This window comes from Myxine glutinosa, chromosome 4 (assembly GCF_964187855.1).
Source record: "Myxine glutinosa chromosome 4, kmMyxGlut1.1, whole genome shotgun sequence".
Lineage (NCBI taxonomy): Eukaryota > Metazoa > Chordata > Myxini > Myxiniformes > Myxinidae > Myxine > Myxine glutinosa.
In genome coordinates this window covers 201,078,723-201,101,854 of record NC_136264.1, presented here as the reverse complement: position 1 = coordinate 201,101,854, position 23,132 = coordinate 201,078,723, and the positions used below count along the sequence as shown (strand labels likewise).

Here is a 23,132-nt window from a genome sequence, read left to right as displayed (position 1 = left end):
GCCGCCATCTTGGAAAAACCGAATAAACTAGCACCTCCATATCTCCGAAAGTGCTGAATAGAAAAAATTGAGACATGGCTCATTGTAAAGAACTCTCCATGGGGAATAAAATATGTTAATGATGACGTCATCGGTCACGTGGTTCGGTCGCCGTCTTGGAAAAACCGAAAAACTTTGCACCTCCACATCTCCAAAAGTCCTGAATAGAAAAAATTGATACATGGCTCATTGTAAAGAACTCTCCATGGGGAATAAAATATGTTAATGATGACCTCATCGGTCACGTGGTTCGGCCGCCATATTTATCCTAAATGGTCGATAAAAAAGTACATCCCGGCAAGTCCTCGGTCTCTGACCGATTTTTCATTTGTCTGTTTGTCTGTTTGTCTGTTTGCAGCACTACGTCTACACCGTTGCACGTAGAATCGCCAAACTTGGCACACATATTGGTCTTGCCCTCTAATATACTGTGCCCAAATGATGACGTCATCGGTCACGTGGTTCGGCCGCCATCTTGGAAAAACCGAAAAAATTTGCACCTCGATATCTCAAAGTGCTGAACAGAAAAAATTGAGACATGGCTCATTGTGAAGAACTCTCCATGGGGAATAAAACATGTTAATGATGACGTCATCAGTCACGTGGTTCGGCCGCCATCTTGGAAAAACCGAAAAACTTTGCACCTCTATATCTCCGAAAGTACTGAACAGAAAAAATTGAGACATGGCTCATTGTAAAGAACTCTCCATGGGGAATAAAATATGTTAATGATGACGTCATATGTCACGTGGTCGGCCGCCATCTTGGAAAAACGGCAAAACTTTGCACTACTATATCTCCAAAAATGCTGAACAGAAAAAATTGAGACATGGCTCATTGTAAAGAACTCCATGGGGAATAAAATATGTTAATGATGACGTCATATGTCACGTGGTCGGCCGCCATCTTGGAAAAACGGCAAAACTTTGCACCACTATATCTCCAAAAGTGCTGAACAGAAAAAATTGAGACATGGCTCATTGTAAAGAACTCTCCATGGGGAATAAAATATGTTAATGATGACGTCATATGTCACGTGGTTCGGCCGCCATCTTGGGAAAAAATTGCACCTCCATATCTGAAAGTGCTGAATAGAAAAAATTGAGACATGGCTCGTTGTAAAGAACTCTCCATGGGGAATAAAATATGTTAATGATGACATCATCGGTCACGTGTTTCGGCCGCCATATTTGTCCTAAATGGCCGATAAAAAAGTACATTCCGGCAAGTCCTCGGTCTCTGACCGATTTTTCATCTGTCTGTCTGTTTGTCTGTCTGTCTGTTTGTCTGTCTGTTTGCAGCACTGCGTCTACACCGTTGCACGTAGAATCGCCAAACTTTGCACACATATTGGTCTTGCCCAGGAATAGACTGTGCCCAATTGATGACGTCATCGGTCACGTGGTTCGGCCGCCATCTTGGAAAAACCGAAAAGCTTTGCACCTCTATATCTCCGAAAGTACTGAACAGAAAAAATTGAGACATGGCTCAATGTAAAGAACTCTCCATGGGGAATAAAATTAGTGGTTCGGCCGCCATCTTGGAAAAACGGCAAAACTTTGCACCACTATATCTCCAAAAGTGCTAAACAGAAAAAATTGAGACATGGCTCATTGTAAAGAACTCTCCATGGGGAATAAAATATATTTATGCTGACGTCATCAGTCACGTGGTTCGGCCGCCATCTTGGAAAAACCGAAAAATTTTGCACCTCCATATCTCCGAAACTGCTGAACAGAAAAAATTGAGACATGGCTCATTGTGAAGAACTCTCCATGGGGAATAAAATATGTTAATGATGACATCATCAGTCACGTTGTTCGGCCGCCATCTTGGAAAAACCGGTATACTTTCGATACGTTGAATCTTTCCATACGTAGAATAGCCAAACTTTGCACACGTATTTGTCTTGCCCTCTAATATACTGTGCCCAAATGATGATGTCATCGGTCACGTGGTTCGGCCGCCATCTTGGAAAAACGGGCAAACTTTGCACCACTATATCTCCGAAAGTGCTGAACAGAAAAAATTGAAACATGGCTCATTGTAAAGAACTCTCCATGGGGAATAAAATATGTTAATGATGACGTCATATGTCACATGGTCGGCCGCCATCTTGGAAAAACGGCAAAACTTTGCACCACTATATCTCCAAAAGTGCTGAACAGAAAAAATTGAAACATGGCTCATTGTAAAGAACTCTCCATGGGGAATAAAATATGTTAATGATGACGTCATATGTCACGTGGTTCGGCCGCCATCTTGGAAAAACCGAAAAATTTTGCACCTCCATATCTCTGAAAGTGCTGAATAGAAAAAATTGCGACATGGCTCATTGTAAAGAACTCTCCATGGGGAATAAAACATGTTAATGATGACGTCATTGGTCACGTGGTCCAGCCGCCTTATTTGTTTTAATACAACAGCCTTAAAAAAACTGAAAATACACCCTGACGAGGGTTTGCAATCTCTGATTGCTATTTGTCTTGTTATTAATTGGTTTTAATGGATTGCTCTAACTTCAAACACATTATACTGTATTCATCATTCAGAGGTGTGAATTGTTTGTTATATGGTGACCACTTGTGTTTAATTAATTGTGCTGCATGATTATTTGCAGTACTGAGGACACCTTATCATTACCACATGTACTTAGAAAATGTTGGTGTTTATTAAGAATCTACGCAAACACAAATGGTGGTTAAGGCCTTATCTAGCTGCTGTCCTCTTCGCCACAGACGGAACAATATTATTAGCTCTACCACCAAAGGTGGACGGAGGTTATGTTTTCACCCATGTCTGTTTGTCAACAGGATATCTCAAAAAGTTGTGGATGAATTCGGACGAAACTTGATGGATAGGTTGGGTTTGTGACGAGGACGAAATTATTTGATTTTGGTGAAGATTCGAATCTGGATCCGGATCAGAGATTTTTTTTTTATAGGGATTCTTCACCATTGAGTGATGGGCCTAAAACCAATACAAAGCACAATGTCTCAAAACGTTGTGGACAGATTCGGACGAAACTTCATACACAGGTTGGTTGTGTGATGAGGACAAATCGATTTTTGTGAAGATCTGAATCTGGATCCAGATACGAGGATTAAAAAAAAAAAATTCAAGTGATTCTTCACCATTGGATATTAGAGCCAAAACGATATATAGCATGATATTTTAAAAATCTGTGGAAGACTTTTGACAAGACTAGTTGGGTAGGTGACAAGAACCTGTTCAGCCTGGCAGAGGTATGCTGTCTACCTTATGTCGTTACCCTCGCCTGAGGAGAGGGTATTGCATTTGAGTCTGTTTGTCTGTCTGTCCGTTTGTTTGTTTGTTAGTTGGCAAAAAAAAAAAATTTTTTTTTGCAAGTATGTTGATCACTCCGGTTTGTTTGTTTGTGTGTTTGTTTGTGTGTTTGTTTGTGTGTTTGTTTGTGTGTTTGTTTGTGTGTTTGTTTGTGTGTTTGTTTGTGTGTTTGTGTTTGTGTGTTTGTGTTTGTGTGTGTTTGTCTGTCTGCTCACTTATACTTGCCTGCAGGACACAATTTTAAACCGATCTTCACGAAACTTCACCAAATGGTGGAATTCGTGGTCCGACAAAATCCTATATATTTTTGGGGTCAAAAGGTCAAAAGGTCAACCACTTTTTTCAAATTTCTAAAATCCTCAATTTTCATCCGATTGACTTGAAATTGAATAGGATATACATATCGGCAAACTGAATTCAACCACCTACTATTTTTGAGATCAGCATAGGCCAAAAGGTCAACATAGGCCAAAGGTCAACAACAATTTCAAATTTATAAAATCCTCAATTTTCATATGATTCACTTGAAATTTGAATGGGGTATGCACATCAGTTAACTGAATTCAACAAACAACTATTTTTGAGATCAGCATAGGCCAAAAGGTCAACATAGGCCAAAGGTCAAGAACCATTTCAAATTTCTAAAATCCTCAATTTTCATCCGATTGACGTGAAATTTGAATAGGATTTACATATCGGCTAACTGAATTAAACCACCAACTATTTTTGAGATCAGTATAGGTCAAAAGGTGAACATAGGCCAAAGGTCAACCACTTTTTCCAAATTTCTAAAATCCTCAATTTTCATCCGAATGACTTGAAATTTGAAAAGTATTTACATATTGGCTAACTGAATTCAACCCCCAACTATTTTTGAGATCAGCATAGGCCAAAAGGTCAACATAGGCCAAAGTTCAACCACTTTTTTTCAAATGTCTAAAATCCTCAATTTTCATCCGATTGACTTGAAATTTGAATGGGATTTACATATCAGCGAACTGAATTCAACCACCAACTATTTTTGAGATCACCTTTGGCCAAAAGAGCAACAAACGCCAAAGTCAACAACAATTTCAAATTTCTAAAATCCTCAATTTTCATATGATTCACTTGAAATTTGAATGGGATATGCACATCAGTTAACTGAATTCAACGAACAACTATTTTTGAGATCAGCATCGGCCAAAAGGTCAACATAGGCCAAAGGTCACCAACCATTTCAAATTTCTAAAATCCTCAATTTTCATCCGATTGACTTGAAATTTGAATAGGTTTTACATATCGGCTAACTGAATTAAACGACCTACTATTTTTGAGATCAGCATAGGTCAAAAGGTCAACATAGGCCAAAGGTCAACCACTTTTTCCGAATTTCTAAAATCCTCAATTTTCATCCGATTGACTTGAAATTTGAAAAGGATTTACATATTAGCTAACTGAATTCAACCACCAACTATTTTTGAGATCAGCATAGGCCAAAGGTCAACCACTTTTTTTGAAAAGTGTAAAATCCTCAATTTTCATACGATTCACTTGAAATTTGAATGGGATATGCACATCAGTTAACTGAATTAAACCCCCAACTATTTTTGAGATCAGCATAGGCCAAAAGGTCAACATAGGCTAAAGGTCAACCACTTTTTTTCAAATGTCTAAAATCCTCAATTTTCATCCGATTGACTTGAAATTTCAATGGGATTTACATATCAGCGAACTGAATTCAACCACCAACTATTTTTGAGATCACCGTCGGCTAAAAGAGCAACAAACGCCAAAGTCAACAACAATTTCATATTTCTAAAATCCTCAATTTTCATACGATTCACTTGAAATTTGAATGGGATATGCACATCAGTTAACTGAATTCAACGAACAACTATTTTTGAGATCAGGGTTGGCCAAAAGGTCAAAATAGGCCAAAGGTCAACAACAATTTCAAATTTCTAAAATCCTCGATTTTCATCCAATTGACTTGAAATTTGAAAAGGATTTACATATCGGCTAACTGAATTCAACCACCAAGTATTTTTGAGATCAGCATAGGCCAAAAGGTCAACATAGGCCAAAAGTCAACAACCGTTTCAAATTTCTAAAATCCTCAATTTTCATCTGATTGACTTGAAATTTGAATAGGATTTACATATCGGCTAACTGAATTGAACCACCAACTATTTTTGAGATCAGCATAGGTCAAAAGGTCAACATAGGCCAAAGGTCATCCACTTTTTCCAAATTTCTAAAATCCTCAATTTTCATCAGATTGACTTGAAATTTGAAAAGGATTTACATATTGGCTAACTGAATTCAGCCACCAACTATTTTTGAGATCAGCATCGGCCAAAAGGTCAACATAGGCCAAAGGTCAACCACTTTTTTTCAAATGTCTAAAATCCTCAATTTTCATCTGATTGACTTGAAATTTGAATCGGATTTACATATCAGCAAACTGAATTCAACCACCAACTATTTTTGAGATCACCGTCGGCCAAAAGAGCCACAAATGCCAAAAGTCAACAACAATTTCAAATTTCTGAAATCCTCAATTTTCATGCGATTCACTTGAAATTTGAATGGGATATGCACATCAGTTAACTGAATTCAACGAACAACTATTTTTGAGATCAGCATAGGCCAAAAGGTCAACCTAGGCCAATGGTTAACAACAATTTCAAATTTCTAAAATCCTCAATTTTCCTTCCGATTGACTTGAAATTTGAAGAGGATTTACATATCAGCGAACTGAATTCAACCACTAACTATTGATGAAATTAACATAGGCCAAAAGGTCAACATAAGCCAAAGGTCAAGAAAAATTTCAAATTTATAAAATCCTCAATTTTCATCCAATTCACTTGAAATTTGAATGGGATTTACATATCAGCAAACTAAATTCAACCACCAGCTATTTTTGAGATCAGCATAGGCCAAAGGTCAACAACCATTTCAACTTTCTAAAATTTTCAATTTTCATCCGATTGACTTGAAATTTGAAGAGGATTTACATTTTGTTGAACTGAATTCAACCAACAACTATTGACGAGATCAACACAGGCCAAAAGGTCAACATAGGCCAAAGGTCAACAACAATTTCAAATTTCTAAAATCCTCAATTTTCATCCGATTGACTTGAAATTTGAATGGGATTTACATATCAGCAAATTAAATTCAACCACCAACTATTTTTGGGATCACCATAGGTCAAACGTCAACAAAAATTTCAAATTTCTAAAATCATCAATTTTTATCTGATTGGCTTGATATTTAAAAATGATTTTCATATCACCTTACTGAAAGCATCCACCAACAACTTTTGAGGTCAACATAGGCCGAATTTCTAAAATTTACAATTTTCATCTGATTAACTTAAACTTTGAAGACGGTTTGCATATCAGGTCACTGAATTCAGCCACTAATTATTTTTGAGGTCAAAAGGATGCTCTACTGAGTGCCATTCCACTTTGTTCTGTTTTGCGAAGTGTCACTCTATGAGTGATTTTTCATTTGTTTGTTTGTTTGTCCGCACAGAATAAATATGATTTTCTCTGCAACCGTTGGTCCAATTGACAGGAAATTTTCACCATAGGCACAACTCCACCTGTAGTATTTTTGTTATAATTATGACGTCATGTGTCACGTGGCTCGGCCGCCATCTTGGAAAATTCGAAAAACTTTGCACCTCTATATCACGGACGGACGTATATAAAAAACCTGGACCCGCAATGCGTCTATCGCTCCCACACGAGCTAATGAAGTCACCGGAGGCAGTCTGGCGGCCATGTTGGTGTGACATTCCTGTCGCCCCGCGAAACTTGAAACGAGTCAGTTCGTTCATCAGGTGCTCAACGTACTTTGACATATTTTATGGTAGTAGGTATGGTAGTAGTAGTAGTAGTAGTAGTAGTAGTAGTAGTAGTAGTTTTATGGTAGGTAATATGTATGTTGGTAGTATGTATGTTGGTAGTATGTATGTAGGTATTATGTATGTAGGTAGTATGTTTGTAGGTAGTATGTTTGTAGGTAGTATGTTTGTAGGTAGTATGTTTATAGGTGGTATGTTTATAGGTCGTAAGTATGTAGGTAGTATATATGTAAGTAGTATGTATTTAGGTAGTATTAGTAGTAGTAGTGGTAGTAGTATGTTGTAGTAGTAGTATGTTGTAGTAGTAGTAGTATGTTGTAGTAGTAGTAGTATGTTGTAGTAGTAGTAGTATGTTGTAGTAGTAGTAGTATGTTGTAGCGGTTGTATGTTGTAGTAGTAGTATGTAGTATGTTGCAGAAGTAGTATGTTGTAGTAGCATGTTGTAGTTGTAGTAGTATATAGTATGTTGTAGTAGTAGATTGTTGTAGTAATAGTATGTTGTAGTCGTATTAGTATGTTGTTGTAGTCATAGTATGTTGCAGTAGTATTAGTATGTTGTAGGAGTAGTATGTTGTAGTAGTCGTAGTATGTTGTTGTAGTAGTAGTATGTTGTAGTAGTATGCAGTATGTTGTAGTAGTAGTAGTATGTTGCAGTAGTAGTATTTTGCAGTAGTAGTATGTTGTAGTGGCATGTTGTAGTTGTAGTTGTAGTAGTATGTAGTATGTTGTAGTAGTAGTTTGTTGTGGTAATAGTATGTTGTAGTAGTAGTATGTTGTAGTAGTAGTATGTTGTAGTAGTAGTATGTTGTAGTAGTAGGAGTATGTAGTATGTTGTAGTAGTAGTAGTATGTTGTAGTAGTATGTAGTATGTTGTAGTAGTAGTAGTAGTATGTTGCAGTAGTAGTATGTAGTATTTTGCAGTAGTAATATGTTGTAGTAGCATGTTGTAGTTGTAGTTGTAGTAGTATGTAGTATGTTGTAGTAGTACTTTGTTGGGGTAATAGTATGTTGTAGTAGTAGTATGTTGTAGTACTTTAGGAGAGAGAAAATTTTCAGATTGTTGTTTGCACATAACCTTATAAATGAAAAATTAAGGGACTGCACAAAAATTATGCAATAGGCTTATAATCAGAGTAAACCAAAATAAAGTGAGTGTCAGTGATACAAATTGGATGCAATAATTAATTAGATTAGAATTTATTCAGCCAACCCATATGATTCGAGAACCAAACCATTTAAAATGAGAGAGTAGCAGTATCTACGAACATACATGTACTTTTAAAGTTGACGAAGTCAAGTTCAAGTTCGACCTGTGTCAGATCAGCACTCTGTTCGAGCGTAATCATCCACAAAATCACCGTTTTTTTTCAATAATTCACTTGGAAATGGAAGAAATGTCACCAACGATTTTTCATTACTCACGATATCCGACTCCCGGGCAGGAAACTGATTAATTTGCTCGAAATCGTCGAATATTTTGAAGAACATATGCTTCCCTGACCTATGCATCCACGTTATCACGTTGGTTTGTTTACAAGCGAGTGTCACACAAACATGGCCGCCGACCTACTCGCTCTGACTTCAGCCAATCAGGCGCATTGCGGGTCCAGGTTTTTTTTTTAAATCTAAGTCCGTGCTCTATATCTCCCAAACCGCTCAATGGAAAAAATTGAGTGATGGCTCATTGTCAAGCACACCCCATGGGGAATAAAATATGTTAATGATGACGTCATAGGTGCCTTCATTATGGCGTCATAATTCGATAAGTACAAAACTTCATCCGATCAAGATGAAATTTCTTGAGCATAATGTAGGAATAAATTAGTTTCGAATTTTTTTTTAATGATGATGTAATCGGTCACGTGGTTCGGCCGCCATATTTGTTTTTACACAAAGCCTTAAAAACCACTGAAAATCAATCCTGGCGACTGTTTGTAATCTCTGATTGCTCTTTTTCTTGTTATTTGTATTTAATTTGGGTATCCTGTGCATATTTTACTTCTGAAACACATTTCCTATTGTGCACTACAAAAATTGTACTGAGTTTTGCACATTCTCCCTCTTATGTCCAATCTGTCCACACCTGTTTTTTTACCTTCACAAAATTGAGTGGAATATCTCAAAGCATATCGTACATCACTCAAGAGGCACGCACGGCCTGTACGAAGCATGCGCGTCGTGACATGCAGAAGAAGCAGGGTGGGGCCTAAACATGCATGTGAAAACTGTGCAACCACGTTTAGTTTTTAATCACATACCCTGATATCTTGTGAAGTTCACTTGTTGTTGGGTGTGTGATATTTCAAGCATCTCACCAAAATCTGAAGGAATTGGCAAGATTAATTTTCGGAATGACAAAAGAAAAATTAATGAAATTTCCAAGCAGCTAATTAAGATGCTCACACCTTGAGCAAGATTTGGTGTGAACGCATGTCCGCGAACAAATAGCAGCAGCTTCATAACACTTTATAGGAAGCACTGAAAATACAACTTTCCACAGGTACAAGTGGCAATAAAATGAAAGAAAAAACCAAAAAAACAAAGACGATGGTAATGTTCGTCACTCGCAGCTCAAGCCACACATCCTCTCGACATCTTCTTCTCATCTTTCGAGAAAGACAAACAATCTGAAGCGCAAACTCTCCTTCCATACTTGAAGCAGATTCTCATCAATTTGCACCTGTTGCTGCTCCTTCTCTTTTTCAGCAACTCGTCTATAATAACTAGACCATCATGTCAGCGCATTGTGGAAACCTCTTCTACTTTGCCTCAATGCACGTGATATGCTTATTGGAAAACTCCTCTTTTTTTGGACTAGAGGCGTCTTCAAGAGGACAAGTCTTTACGGAGACTTTAACCCTTGTTTTGAAGAATGGATTACTCACATTAAATACTTCCTGCCAATCGTACTGTAATTCTTATCATCCATTGGATTGCTTCTGCAATTCCGATTCTGTCATCAAATTAAACAGGTTCTGACAAGACGGTATAGTTTTATTTTGCGGTATGTTGTCTTGCTGCATTACCATGTGTGTGACTTGTGTATCTCGTATTTCATATCAAATTAAACTTATCTTTGCTTTGTTGCATTAAAAAACTAGAACGCCACTCAGTAGAGCGCATACTCCCGCCGTGGGTCAAGTTGGAATTGTACGATTTCACAAAAGTTTGAGGGAGTAGTTCAGTGACAACACAAGACAAGACAACACAAGACAGACACTGCACAGATATATATTTAGAATGTACAGAAGATAATGTTAAAAAAAAAACAAGGCAATTTCACTTACATTTTCGGATTCAGCGTTCAATTCTATATAAGTGAGTGTATTTTGAGGCATGTGTGACTTCAAATAAAATTGTAAACCAGGAAAACGTTTGTTTCATTCCTTAGGGATACAACATGTAAAACTGGCCCAAACGTCAAAACAAAACTCGCTCAATTTAAGTCGTACAAGCTAATGCGACCACTCATTCTTCTGGGAAGAATCCCGTGCACATGCTTGTCACACTTATAACTCACCTAAGTCTTTATAAGTTCATCAAATACTGACACCGCGATTGACATTCGCTGAGGTAAATGTTGATATCTCTTCTGAGGTATATAAAAAAATATATAAAAAAAACTTTTAAAGCATTATACGTATCAAGCGATACATTTTATGAAACGGGGAAACCGAATACACACTTTGGTGGTTTTGAAATGACAGAATATGTCTTTATTAGGAAAAAAAAAAAAGAAGAACCTTGAAGACGACGCTGCTAACAAAATACACCGCTCTAACGCATAACCACGAGTTTAAACTACATTTACAACAAATATGAAAACTATTTTCATATCGGAATGTTAAATATAGAATATACAGAAGATAATGTTTAAAAAAAACAAGGCAATTCCACTTACATTTTCGGATTCAGCGTTCAATTCTATATAAGTGAGTGTATTTTGAGGCATGTGTGACTTCAAATAAAATTGTAAACCAGGAAAAACGTGCGTTTCATTCCTTAGGGATACAACATGTGAAACAGGCCCAAACGTCAAAACAAAACTCGCTCATTTTAAGTCGTACAAGCTAATGCGACCACTCATTCTTCTGGGAAGAATCCCGTGCACATGCTGGTCACACTTATAACTCACCTAAGTCTTTATAAGTTCATCAAATACTGACACCGCGATTGACATTCGCTGAGGTAAATGTTGATATCTCTTCTGAGGTATATTAAAAAAAATTTAAAAAAAACTTTTAAAGCATTATACGTATCAAGCGATACATCTATCTATAATTCCATTAATCTCTGTGTGTATGTGTGTATGTGTGTTTGTATGTGTGTATGTGTGTATGTGTGTATGTTTGTCTGTGACCGCTGTTTCTCGACAACCACGGGTCCGATATACTTGAAACTTGCCAGGTATATTGCTGGGGACCCGAGGATGTGCCTTTTCAAGGTTTGAAATTAATCGGACAAGTAGTTACCGAGCTATGGCGATTTCTTTACCAAACACTGCAAGCCGTTCGCTTTGGACCAAACCATTGCATGTAAATAGAGGGGGGGGGGTTCTGTGGTCGTTGCGAATGGACCAAACCATTCATGTAAATAGAGGGGGGGGTTCTGTGGTCGTTACTGCCACGTGGTTTCAAAGTTTTTTTTTGCTGTTGTTGTTTGCACGCATGTTTTTTTGCACCCACGTACGGGCACGCCCTAGGATGTTTACACACACACACCCCTACACAAATTTTTTTTTTTTTTTTTTTTTGGCAAGGAACGGGCACCCACGTACGGGCACGTCCTAGCTTATATATAGTACGGGCATGCCCTAGTTTTATGAAACGGGGAAACCGAATACACACTTTGGTGGTTTTGAAATGACAGAATATGTCTTTATTAGGAAAAAAAAAAAAAAGAACCTTGAAGACGACGCTGCTAACAAAATACACCGCCCTAACGCATAACCACGAGTTTAAACTACATTTACAACAAATATGAAAACTATTTTCATATCGCAATGTTAAATATAGAATATATAGAAGATAATGTTTAAAAAACGAGCCCCGTTTTCCAATGGTAAACAATCCTTCAAAAAATTCCTGGATCTGGAATAATATCCTGAGCTTCACCAAAAACTAATCAATTCTTCCTTATCCCAAGGGCAATCATCCCACCAACTTTCATCCAAATCCGTTCAGAACTTTTCCAGATATCTTGTACACACACACACACACACACACACACGGACACGGACACGATCGAATTCATTACTCCCTAGCGGGAGTAAAGATCATGCATGCAGCTTCACGTTGGCGCATATGTCGAATTGTTGAATTTCCCAGCAGCATGTCCGTTTAAACAGGAAGGGCAGGGTTGGTTGTGCTAAATGGTGTGGAAAGTTGCACGGGCATGTAATTAAAATAATTCCACTGACTGTGACCAGTTTGTAACCACACACCACGTGACCGTGAGTTGCATGCATCATTGCTCTGTTATGTGCTCCGTTCACAGGTGAGCAGGGTCCCCGTTGAATCGTGTGACCAGTTCGGCTCTTGCTCGGACTGCCTGGGCTCCGGAGACCCTCATTGCGGGTGGTGCGTCCTGCACCACATGTGAGTCACTTTTGGAAAACTGCTCAACGTGTTTGGCCGAAACATGGACGACTGCAATAAGTATCAGGAGAGCCCAGTTTGTGTCATTCTCACCAACGAGATGTCTCGTCTTGGTTCAGTCCCTGATGGAGTCGGATGACTAAAAAGGCTCATTTGGCATGTTCTGCGCATGGTGCTAAATAGAGTGCAAGCGCATTACAATCGACGAAAGTGCAGAGAGTATAGATACTGCAGCACAGATAATAAACTGAAGGATTGTCGTAAAACTTGAACATTAGCGTCGATATATTAGTACTTTGAAGAGGGAAAAGTAGATTTGAGGTGTATGGCCTGTTTGGCATTGCTGTCACCTCATGATGCAACAATTGCCGTTTAAATCCAATATAATGAGTCCGTTGTTGACCCGTTTCCTTGTGATTCATGCGACACCACATTGATGCCTTTTATTGTCGTCATTGTGCCTGTGATTTACAGAATGTAGAGGATGTATCGAGATGTATCTTCAGATGGAGATGTAAAACTCACTGTCCTATCTGTGTCTACTTTGTGGATGTTGAATCCCATACAATTTTTCAAAAAGAGCAGATGATTGTGCACTAATGATCTTTCCAAATTTTGTTTGGGGGTTGTCGTCTAATGAGCAACACCTGCAGTGGGAGAGAACCCCAAGCATGGCGAACCTATACTTGAGCCTAAATTTCCTTCGTGATACTAAAAGCAATTATGATTTTATTTTATGCCTCCGCTGATGAAGTCGCCAGAGGCAATATGTTTTTGGGTTGTCCGTCCAGCTGTCCGTCCGTCCGTCCGTCCATGATAGGCTTTCGTTATCACGATAACTTCAGAATGGCGGGGGATCTATGTCAAAGTTGGTGCAGGTATGTATAATGAGGTAAAGGTGAACCGTTTAGATTATGGGTTCACGAGGTCAAAGGTCAGAAGTCATGTTGGGTGAAACTGGCGTTACCCGGCCAACTTGTGAACCAGTGATGGGATTTTGACCAAAGTTGGTAAAAGTATGTAATATAATGCAAAAATTAACTTATTTTATTTTGGGGGTCAATAGGTTAAAAGTCAGAGTCCCTAATGGGATTATAATTTGAGAATGGCTGAAGGGATCCAAGTCGAACTTGGTAGAGGTATGTATAATGATGTAAATATGAACTGATTCGATTTGGGGTCATGACGTCAAAGGTCAGAGGTCATGTTGGGTAAAAAATCCTGTTATCACGATAACATGTGAACCAGTGATGGGATTTTGACCAAAGTTTTTTTTTTTGTTTGTTTTTTTTGATACAAGATCGAGGCTTATGTAAGACCTAACATTAATGACAAAAAAAAACAAATAAACGGACACATACGATGAAATAAAGGGAGTGGGAGACAAGATGGGGAGAGAGGGGGAAGCACACAAGCACAACATTTGAGAGCAGGGACATCGGGAGATCTGTGGGAGGGAGAGGGCTTGGGGGGGAGGAGGCACGGGAAGGGGCGGGGGTGGAAGAGGTAAAAAAAAAAACACATGGACACTGCTAGGACTTCCAGGAACGAAGTCGGTATTTCAGAAAAGTGGATCTGGGGTGAATTAACAGGGGTAGAAAAGATCAAGGTTTTGGATGGGGGAAGATAAGAGATGGTGGTGAACAGCTGTTTTAAAAACCTGGAGGGATGAGTGGGATTGAAGGTACAATTGTGTATTATAATGCAAAGATGAACTGATTAGATTTTGGGGTCAAAAGGTCAAAGGTCAGAGTCTAATAGCTTTATAACTTGATAATGGCTGAAGGCCATTTGATAATGGCTGAATGAAGCATGTTTTAAACGTTTCCCAGTGTGTACCCTGGATTAGAATAGGTACACCGTATCCCTGCGTGTCGTAAGCGACGACTAAGAGGGTTGGCGTCAGGAAGGGCATCCGGCCATAAAAACATTGCCTCAAAAAGAGAACCATGACAATTACAACTACATGTGGGCAGGGTACAGCCCGAAGTGGAGATCGGTTTCTGAGGTTTGGGACATGGAATGTAGGGACAATGACAAGGAGATCAGGAGAAGTGATGGAAGTGTTGGTCAGAAGAAGAGTGGACATATGTTGTGTGCAAGAGACGAGATGGAAGGGAAGTGGTGTGAGAATGGTGAAGGGTAGGCAGGGACAGAAATACAAGTTTATGTGGCAAGGGTGCCTGGAGGACGTGAATGGTGTTGGTGTCCTGTTTTCTGAGGAGTTTGTAGACAGTGTGGTGAGTTTGACTAGAGTGAGTGATAGGTTGATGATGGTGAAAATGATGATTGGAAAGCTCTTGGTGAACGTCATCTCGGGATATGCTCTGCAGGTTCGTCGGATCGATGAAGAGAAGGACAAGTTCTGGTGTGCGATAGAGAAGCTGATGGAAAACGTGAAAGATGAGGACGTTGTTGTGGTGGGAGGAGACCTAAATGGACATGTGGGAAGGAGTATGGATGGTTTTGAGGGAGTTCATGGGGGTTACGGATATGGTGTGAGAAATGGAAAAGGTGAAAGGATTTTGGAGTTTGCTGATGGAGCTGATTTGTTGATTTGTAATACTCAGTTCCAGAAAGAGGATAATAAGCTTGTTACATACACGTCAGGTGGGTCGACGACAACCGTTGACTACCTGATGGTGCGTAGGCGAGATAGGGGGCACCTCCGGGACACAAAGGTGATCCCGGGTGAGGAGGCTGTTTCACAGCACCACTTGGTTGTCTGCGACATAAGGGTGAAAGGTGCGAGGAGAGCTCGGCGGGTGAAGTACCAACCGAGAATGATGGTGTGGAGGTTGAAAGAGGTGACAGTAAGGGAGGCATTAAAAGAGAGACTAAGTAGGGTAGAGTATGATGTGGTTGAGCTTGAAAGTGGTTGGATGTCAATGAAAGCTAGTCTGTTGGGAGCCATTGGTGATGTATGTGGATGGACAAAAGGACCACCGAGGCACTCGGAAACATGGTGGTGGGATGATGAAGTTGGAAAGAGGATTGACGAGAAGAGGAAGAAGTTCAAGGAGTGGCAGAAGGCGAAGGGTACGGGAGCAGAAACAGCAGAGCATGAAAGTTATAAGGCAGCCAAGCAGGCTGCAAAGAAAGAGGTAGCAAAGGCGCAGGAGGCATGTAGGAAAATATTCGGAGAACGCTTGGATTCGGAAGAGGGTCAGAGAGCAGTATTCAGAATTGCAAAGCAGATAGCGAAAGAGAGGTGTGATGTGATGGGGGTGAGTTGCTTGAAGGATGAAGTGGGACAAAACGTTGTCGACCCAGATGGAATTAAAGGAAGATGGAAAAGATATATGGAAATGCTGTTGAATACAGAGAATGAATGGGATGGCAACATAGAGAGTAACCCAGTATTAGGACCGGCAGAGAAGATAACTGAGACGGAAGTTGAGGAAGCGATAAAAGCAATGAAGAGGAGAAAAGCGGGAGGGCCGACGGGAGTTGTGGGAGATATGTTGAAGGCAGCAGGAAGTTGGGGGTGTGAAGAGAATGACAGAGATCTGTAATCTGGTGGTGAAAGAAGGCCGCATTCTAGTGGATTGGGAACTGAGTACCCTCGTCCCTCTATACAAGGGGAAAGGTGACCCTCTGGAGTGTGGCTTGTACCGAGCGATAAAGTTATTGGAGCATGGAATTGCTTTGGAAAGGGTGTTGGAGTGGAGGATAAAGGTGCAGTCACACTATGACGTTTTAGAGAAACTTATATCTGGCGTATGAAAAATCATAAAATAATGTCAACACGTCGGCATACGCCCAAAAAAGCATCGAAAATTCTACAGCATGAATAAATTGGGCGTATGCATAACATATTGAACGTATACATAGCGTATGTCTGACCTATTAGTAACCTATCACGAACTTATATATAACTTATGACAGCGTATCACAGCGTATGGCCAGCGTATGTCCAGCGTTCTCGACTTATGCCCAACGTATGTGTAACTTATGAGAAACCTATGCGCAGCGCGCTCGGCGTGTTGCCGACAATCATGTGACGTTCTGCATAAATACGGCGCCGATCTCTACAGTACCGCGAGCTATCAACATCAACATCGCACCCAAGAAAACGAAGAAGATCCAGACCCCGATCCCGATCCATGGTCTGACCCAGACCTTCCCCCGCCGTTGACCTCTTCTCCTCCTCATCCTATTGGCACGGATCTGGTGAAGTGCCAATTCGATGATGTCATACTGATGTTGGAGAACGACTAGTTGGTATTCTTGTCGAAGCCTCTCAGGATCCTCCATCTTCTCTGATGATGGGTGGAGAAGTGATGGTGAGCTACTCACAGGCCCCCATATATACAGTGACCGCAAAACGCTGGCAAAACGCCAATAATACGCTAGTTGTACGGTAGAAACACGTTCAATAAGTTACTCCATTGTCAGACATACGTCTAATACGTCTGAATACGTCAATATGCGTTGCAGCAGTGGTGTAGTCTACGTGATACGCAGGTATACGCCGTATACCCACTAGGAAAGGTCCAGGATTTCCGTATACCCACTTAAAAATGCGCGAGGATACGTAACAACATAGTTTCGTGACAGAACTTTCACACTTTCATTCATAAAATGCGCTATATAAATAACTTTCATTCATAAAATGCACTATATGAATAAAATTTGATTTGATTTGATAAAATTCACCCCGTCTGTGTTAAGAAGCACTGACCAGTCATTCAGAATGCTCTCAATTACGTGTAGATGCATACTGTATGCATTAGTGAGTGTGGTGGTGCTTATGGGGTGTCGCTTCAGGACGGGTGTCGCTCCGGGGCGCGTCGCTCTGGGACGGGTGACTATGAGGCTGGAAGGGAAAAATCACAATATACCCACTACAAAAAACTAGACTACACCACTGCGTTGCAGATACGTCAGATATAGGTTAGATATAGGTTAGAAGTAAGTTACTCATAGGTTATCAATACGTTAGCTGTACGGTACACCTTCATGCCAACGTATCTCGACGTATCTCGACGTATGAGTAACCTACCTCTAACGTATTTAACGTATGTCTAGCGTATGTCTAGCGTATGCCTAACGTATGCCTAACCTATGAGGAGGACGTCGGCATACGCCCAAAAGTTTTGTGCATGCACAAAAATTTATTTCGGCCTCTGCATACAACAACATATGCCAGCTTATATCAGCGTGCTTTTAACGTATACAACTTATACCAAACCTACCCCTAACTTATGTCAACGTACACCAGCCTGTTGGTGAAAATTCACATACGTCGGCATAAGTTACTGCTATACGTTATAGTGTGACTGCACATTAATGAAGAAAGTGAAGATCGACGAAATGCAGTTTGGATTTATGCCAGGAAGAGGAATGACAGACGCGCTTTTCATTGTGAGGCAGTTGCAGGAGAAGTACATGGAGAAGAGGAAGAAGTTGTTTCTTCGGTTTGTTGATCTGGAGAAAGCATTCGATAGGGTTCCATGCAAAGTATTGACATGGGCATTGAGGAAGTTAGGAGTGGAGGAATGGTTGATCAGAGTAGTGATGGCAATGTACAAAAGAGCGCGCACAGCTGTAAGGACGAAGGACGGGAACAGTGGCGAGTTTGAGGTGAAGGTGGGAGTGCATCAGGGGTCGGTACTAAGTCCTCTACTATTTGTAGCTGTGATGGAGGTGCTGGCTCAGAACGTAAAGGAGGGTTTACCGTGGGAGTTGTTGTATGCAGATGATCTGGTGTTGATTGCGGAAAGTATGGATGGACTGAAGGAAAAGATGAACAAGTGGAAGGAATGTATGGAGACAAAAGGTCTGAAGGTGAATATCGGAAAGACTAAAGTGATGGCAAGTGGTGAAGCATGTGGTGAGGTGGAAAGAACTGGGAAGTGGCCCTATGCTGTGTGCAGGAAGGGTGTCGGAGTGAACTCCATTCAGTGTACAATGTGCGCTGAGTGGGTTCATCAAAAATGTAGTGGTCTGAGAGGGTCATTAACCAGTGTGGCAGCTACATTCAAATGTAAGGTGTGCACAGAGGGAGCTGCAGATGGAGGAAATGTTGAGTTGGATCTTGGAGACGGCATGAAGCTGGAAGGTGTGAAAACATTTTTCTACCTCGGAGACATGCTGAATGGAGAAGGTGGATCAGACTCGGCAACGGTTGCTCGAGTGAGATGTGCATGGAAGAAGTTTCGGGAACTGAGTGGCATGCTGATGAGGATGGGAGTGTCGTTGAAGCTGAAGGGAAAGGTGTGTGCGGCATGTGTGAGAAGTGTTATGATTTATGGGAGCGAGACATGGGTAATGAACGTAGAGCAGCAACGAAGGTTGGAAAGGGTGGAATGCGAATGGTTCGACGGATGTGCGGAGTATCGTTGAGAGGGAGGAAGAACAAATGATGAATTGCGAAAGATGATGGGAATATTGCCTGTGATTGATACTGTGAAGAAGAACAGGTTGAGATGGTTTGGTCATGTGTTGAGGAAGGATGAAAGTGACTGGTTGAGAAGAGTGATGGAAATGAATGTAGAAGGAAGTAGAGGAAGGGGAAGACCGAGAAAGACTTGGCTAAAGATGGTGGAAGAAGAAATGCGGGCAAGGGGGTTAACAAGGAGAGATGCAGAAAATAGGGCAAAATGGTGAAGATTGTCATGGGGATCGCAAGGCTAACCCTCGCTCTAGCAGGGAAAATGGCCTTTAAAATGCATGTTGTGTGTTGTTGTAATGGCTGAAGGGATACAAGTCAAAGTTGGTGCTTATAGTGATGTGAAGATGAAATTCGATTTTGGGGTAAAAAGGTCAAATGTCAGACATCCGGTTTGGTACAAATTTTGTTACTGAGCGAACTTATGAACCTGTCATAGGATTTTCACCAAACTTGGTATAATTATATATTATGATGCAAAGATGAACTGAATGGATTTTAGGGTTGAGGTCAAAGGTCAGAGGCCATGTTAAGTTGCAATTATTTCATTACCGTGATAACTTAAGAACGGCTGAAGGGATCTAAGTCAAACGTGGTGCAGATATGTATAATTATGTAAATATTAAGTGATTCGATTTTTGGGTAAAGAGGTCAAAGGTCAGAGGTCATGCTAAGTAAAACTTATGTTACCCAGCCAACTTGTGAACCAGTGAGGCTATTTTTCAGAAACTTGGTATAAGTATATATGGTGCAAAGATGAACTGATTGGATTACAGCATCAAGAGGTCAAAATGCAGAGGTCATTTTAGGTAAAAATGTGATAACTTTTAGAACAGCAGAAGGGATTTAAATCAAGCTTGGTTCAAGTATATATCATTATTTAAAGATAAATGGATTAGATTATCAGGTCCAAGGTCAAAGGTCAGAAGTCACGTTGGGTAAACATTCTGTTACTGAGCTAACTTGTGAACCAGTGATGGGATTTTGACCAAACTTGGTGCAAGTATATATTATGATGAAAAGATGAACTGATTAGATGTTGGCATCAAAGGTCAAAGGTCATGTCAGGTAAAGATGTGATACTTGAGAACAGCTGAATGTATTTAAATCGAACATGGTACAAGTATGTATAATGCTGTGACAATGTGGACAGAGGCATATCGGTCTACGTCACGACTCTCTGGTCGACTCGACTTATCTCTTTTACTCTCTGGTAGTTGTTCACGGAAGGATGTATGCCCACAATCAAGCGGGACACGACGATTTGCCTCTGGACCTGACCAGTGTGTTCACCTGTCAGTTCTGCCAAGAAATGTGTCCATAACCATCTCAAATGTACAGGTAAGTCGAGTTGTTTTTTTCTCAAAATGAGTGCTGGGGCCATATTCTGAAAGCTCGGTGTGGCACGAAGTGAAATAATGAAAACGAGGATACCGAGTTGAATTGGGGGATATCACGGAGATGCCCATTTGTGTGTATCATGTCTGGAAATCAATCGCATTCTCTAAAGCTACTGATACTAAATCATTCAACTGGAATGATGTACATACTATGTGTATGTTGTGGTATGTAACTTCCTGTTTCATTGTTGTCTCCTAGTAATTATAACTCAATGATTCGAGTGACTACTGTACATATATTGTACTATTGCCAGCCTTATATTTCAAACCAAAATTGTATTAAACTAGAACGGCACTCGCTAGAGCACATACCTCCGCTAGGCTAAACAATTTATTATTTATATCCCACAGATAGGCCGGATCTGCATTCGGACCATTCGTCCTTGTCACATATGTCACATATATATATATATATATAATCGGCTTGTTCTGGTCACCTGAACAACTCAACTACCGTGTGATGTCATAATCCATCCACAACTTTTTGAAATATCATACTACTCGTAAATAGCATCCTTTTTTTGGGCCCATCTCTCAATGGAGGAGAATCACTTTTTGAAATATGTTTCAAATTCTCGTATCTGGATCTGGACCTTCACCAAAATTAAATAAATTCTTCCTCGTCACACACACAACCTGTCCCCCAAATTTCCTCTGAATCTGTCCATAACCTTTTGAGATATCCTGTTCACAGACAGACAGACAGACAGACCGGGGCGAATATATAGCAAAGAGACATGGGCATACCTCTCGCGTCTAGGCCATCTTGTCGGTCCTTACCACATGGTACTAAATAAAAAAATTAAAAACTCTAAAATAGTTTTGTCAAAAAACGGTGGTTATAGACCAAGTTACCTGACTTTTTTAAAGGGGATTCTTCATTGTTAGAGTAAGTGTGGTTTGTGTTAAGCTTTTGATCATCATGGTAAAATGTGCGTTTTTAACATCACTCACTTTTGGAGACTCAAATGGTTAGTGGCATGTTAAAACTTGATGTGATGGTAGATCTGGCGATGACATCACGGCAGACATTTGGGCTAGCGGGTGTGTTGATGCCTGGTGTTGGGCTAGCGGATAAAGATCCAGCTTAGGATCCGAGGATCCTGGGTTCGAATCCCGGTCGATCGCTGAATTAACACCAGGGGGGTTGACTCAGCCTGTCATCCTTCCGAGGTCGGCAAATTGAGTCCCAGTTCACTGGTAATTCCCTGTTTGTACGTAAAAGACGGCAAAAAGGGTTGGCGGCAGGAAGGGCATCCGGCCGTAAAACATTGCTGCAAAAAAGGGCACCAAAAAACAACAACAACCACGGTTCCCGAAAAAGGCCAACCCCCGCTTTGCGGGGAAAAATGGCCTCTAAAGGTGGTTTACTCACTTTTGGAGACTCAAATGGTTAGTGGCATGTTAAAACTTGATGTGATGGTAGATCTGGCGATGACATCACGGCAGACATTTTTGCAGGGCTCTGGTACCTTAGCATTTGGCACTACACTACTTCCTTTATTTGAGATGGAGGCCTACACTTGTATTGACCTACCACTATACTTCACGGGAGCTGTTGTAGATCGAGGCTCGTGGAAGAGTTAACATCAATCGCAAAAAATAAAAAACGGACACACAAAACATACAATAAAGGGAGCGGGAGACAAGATGGGGAGAGAGGGGGAAGCACACAAGTACAACAGCAGAGAGCAGCGACATCGGGAGATCTGTGGGAGGGAGAGGGCTTGGGGGGAGGATGCGTGGGGGGGGGGAGAGGTAAAAACACATGGACACTGCTAGGACTTCCAGGAAAGAAGTTGGTACTCAACTTGAAGCATTCGTTTATGGGGAAAGAAGACTCAACTGTAAAGATCACCTTCTTCCAGGCTTTCATTCTACCACTTCGTTTCTGCTACCCTTTTCAGCCTTCTCATGTTTGGCCTTTCTTTCTCGATCACTTATATTGTCAAAAGCAACCGCATTGCCTGCTCTCATCGTCTTGCATATGACACCTGCAGGCGATACATCAATGTATGTGCGCTCCCTTGGGTGAACATTAAGTTGGGTGTCCTATCTGCTAGGATTATTTGGTGGACGATAAAGATCCCACAATGTCCTTCACAAAGTGCAGGCGATTTTTTTGTCGGCACCCTGGCAAAATTTCAAATTCCTGTCAATATCACATCTGGTCAGCCAGTTCGTAAAATTTGGGCCAAACCATTCCCAGGCTGCCCCACAAGAAAGTCAGAATAATTGTAGCTGTTAAAGAAGTAGTAGTTTTAGTCAGTAGTAGTCAGTACTACAACTAGTAGTAGTAGTAGTTGTTGTTGTTGTTGGGTTGCCCCAGTCGGTTCTGGTTGAACAGACCAGCGGCACGGAGATAGACGATCGATCTCACAGGAACGACCCAGAGATCCCTCACATCCAAGATGTTGTGCTCTTCCCTATGTGAAGCCAGGACCGCACAGTCTTCCACGATATGTTTTATTGTGTGTGAAGCGACCTGGCAGCGGTTGCAGGTGTCGTCACTGGTGTCATCGAGTCGATGTTTGTAG

The 23,132-nt window shown here is 40.6% G+C and overlaps 1 protein-coding gene across 2 annotated transcripts in view; it reads left to right on the top strand.

Moving 5' to 3' along the window:
* Window positions 1–23,132, top strand: part of LOC137425632 (plexin-A1) — a 235,555-nt gene that overhangs the window by 70,731 nt on the left and 141,692 nt on the right. For both annotated transcript variants that reach the window (XM_078776907.1, XM_068114238.2), the window contains exons 5-6: window positions 12,701–12,801; window positions 20,413–20,536. In XM_078776907.1, the coding sequence (XP_078633033.1) occupies window positions 12,701–12,801; window positions 20,413–20,536 (225 nt within the window). The remainder of the gene's footprint in view (window positions 1–12,700; window positions 12,802–20,412; window positions 20,537–23,132) is intronic.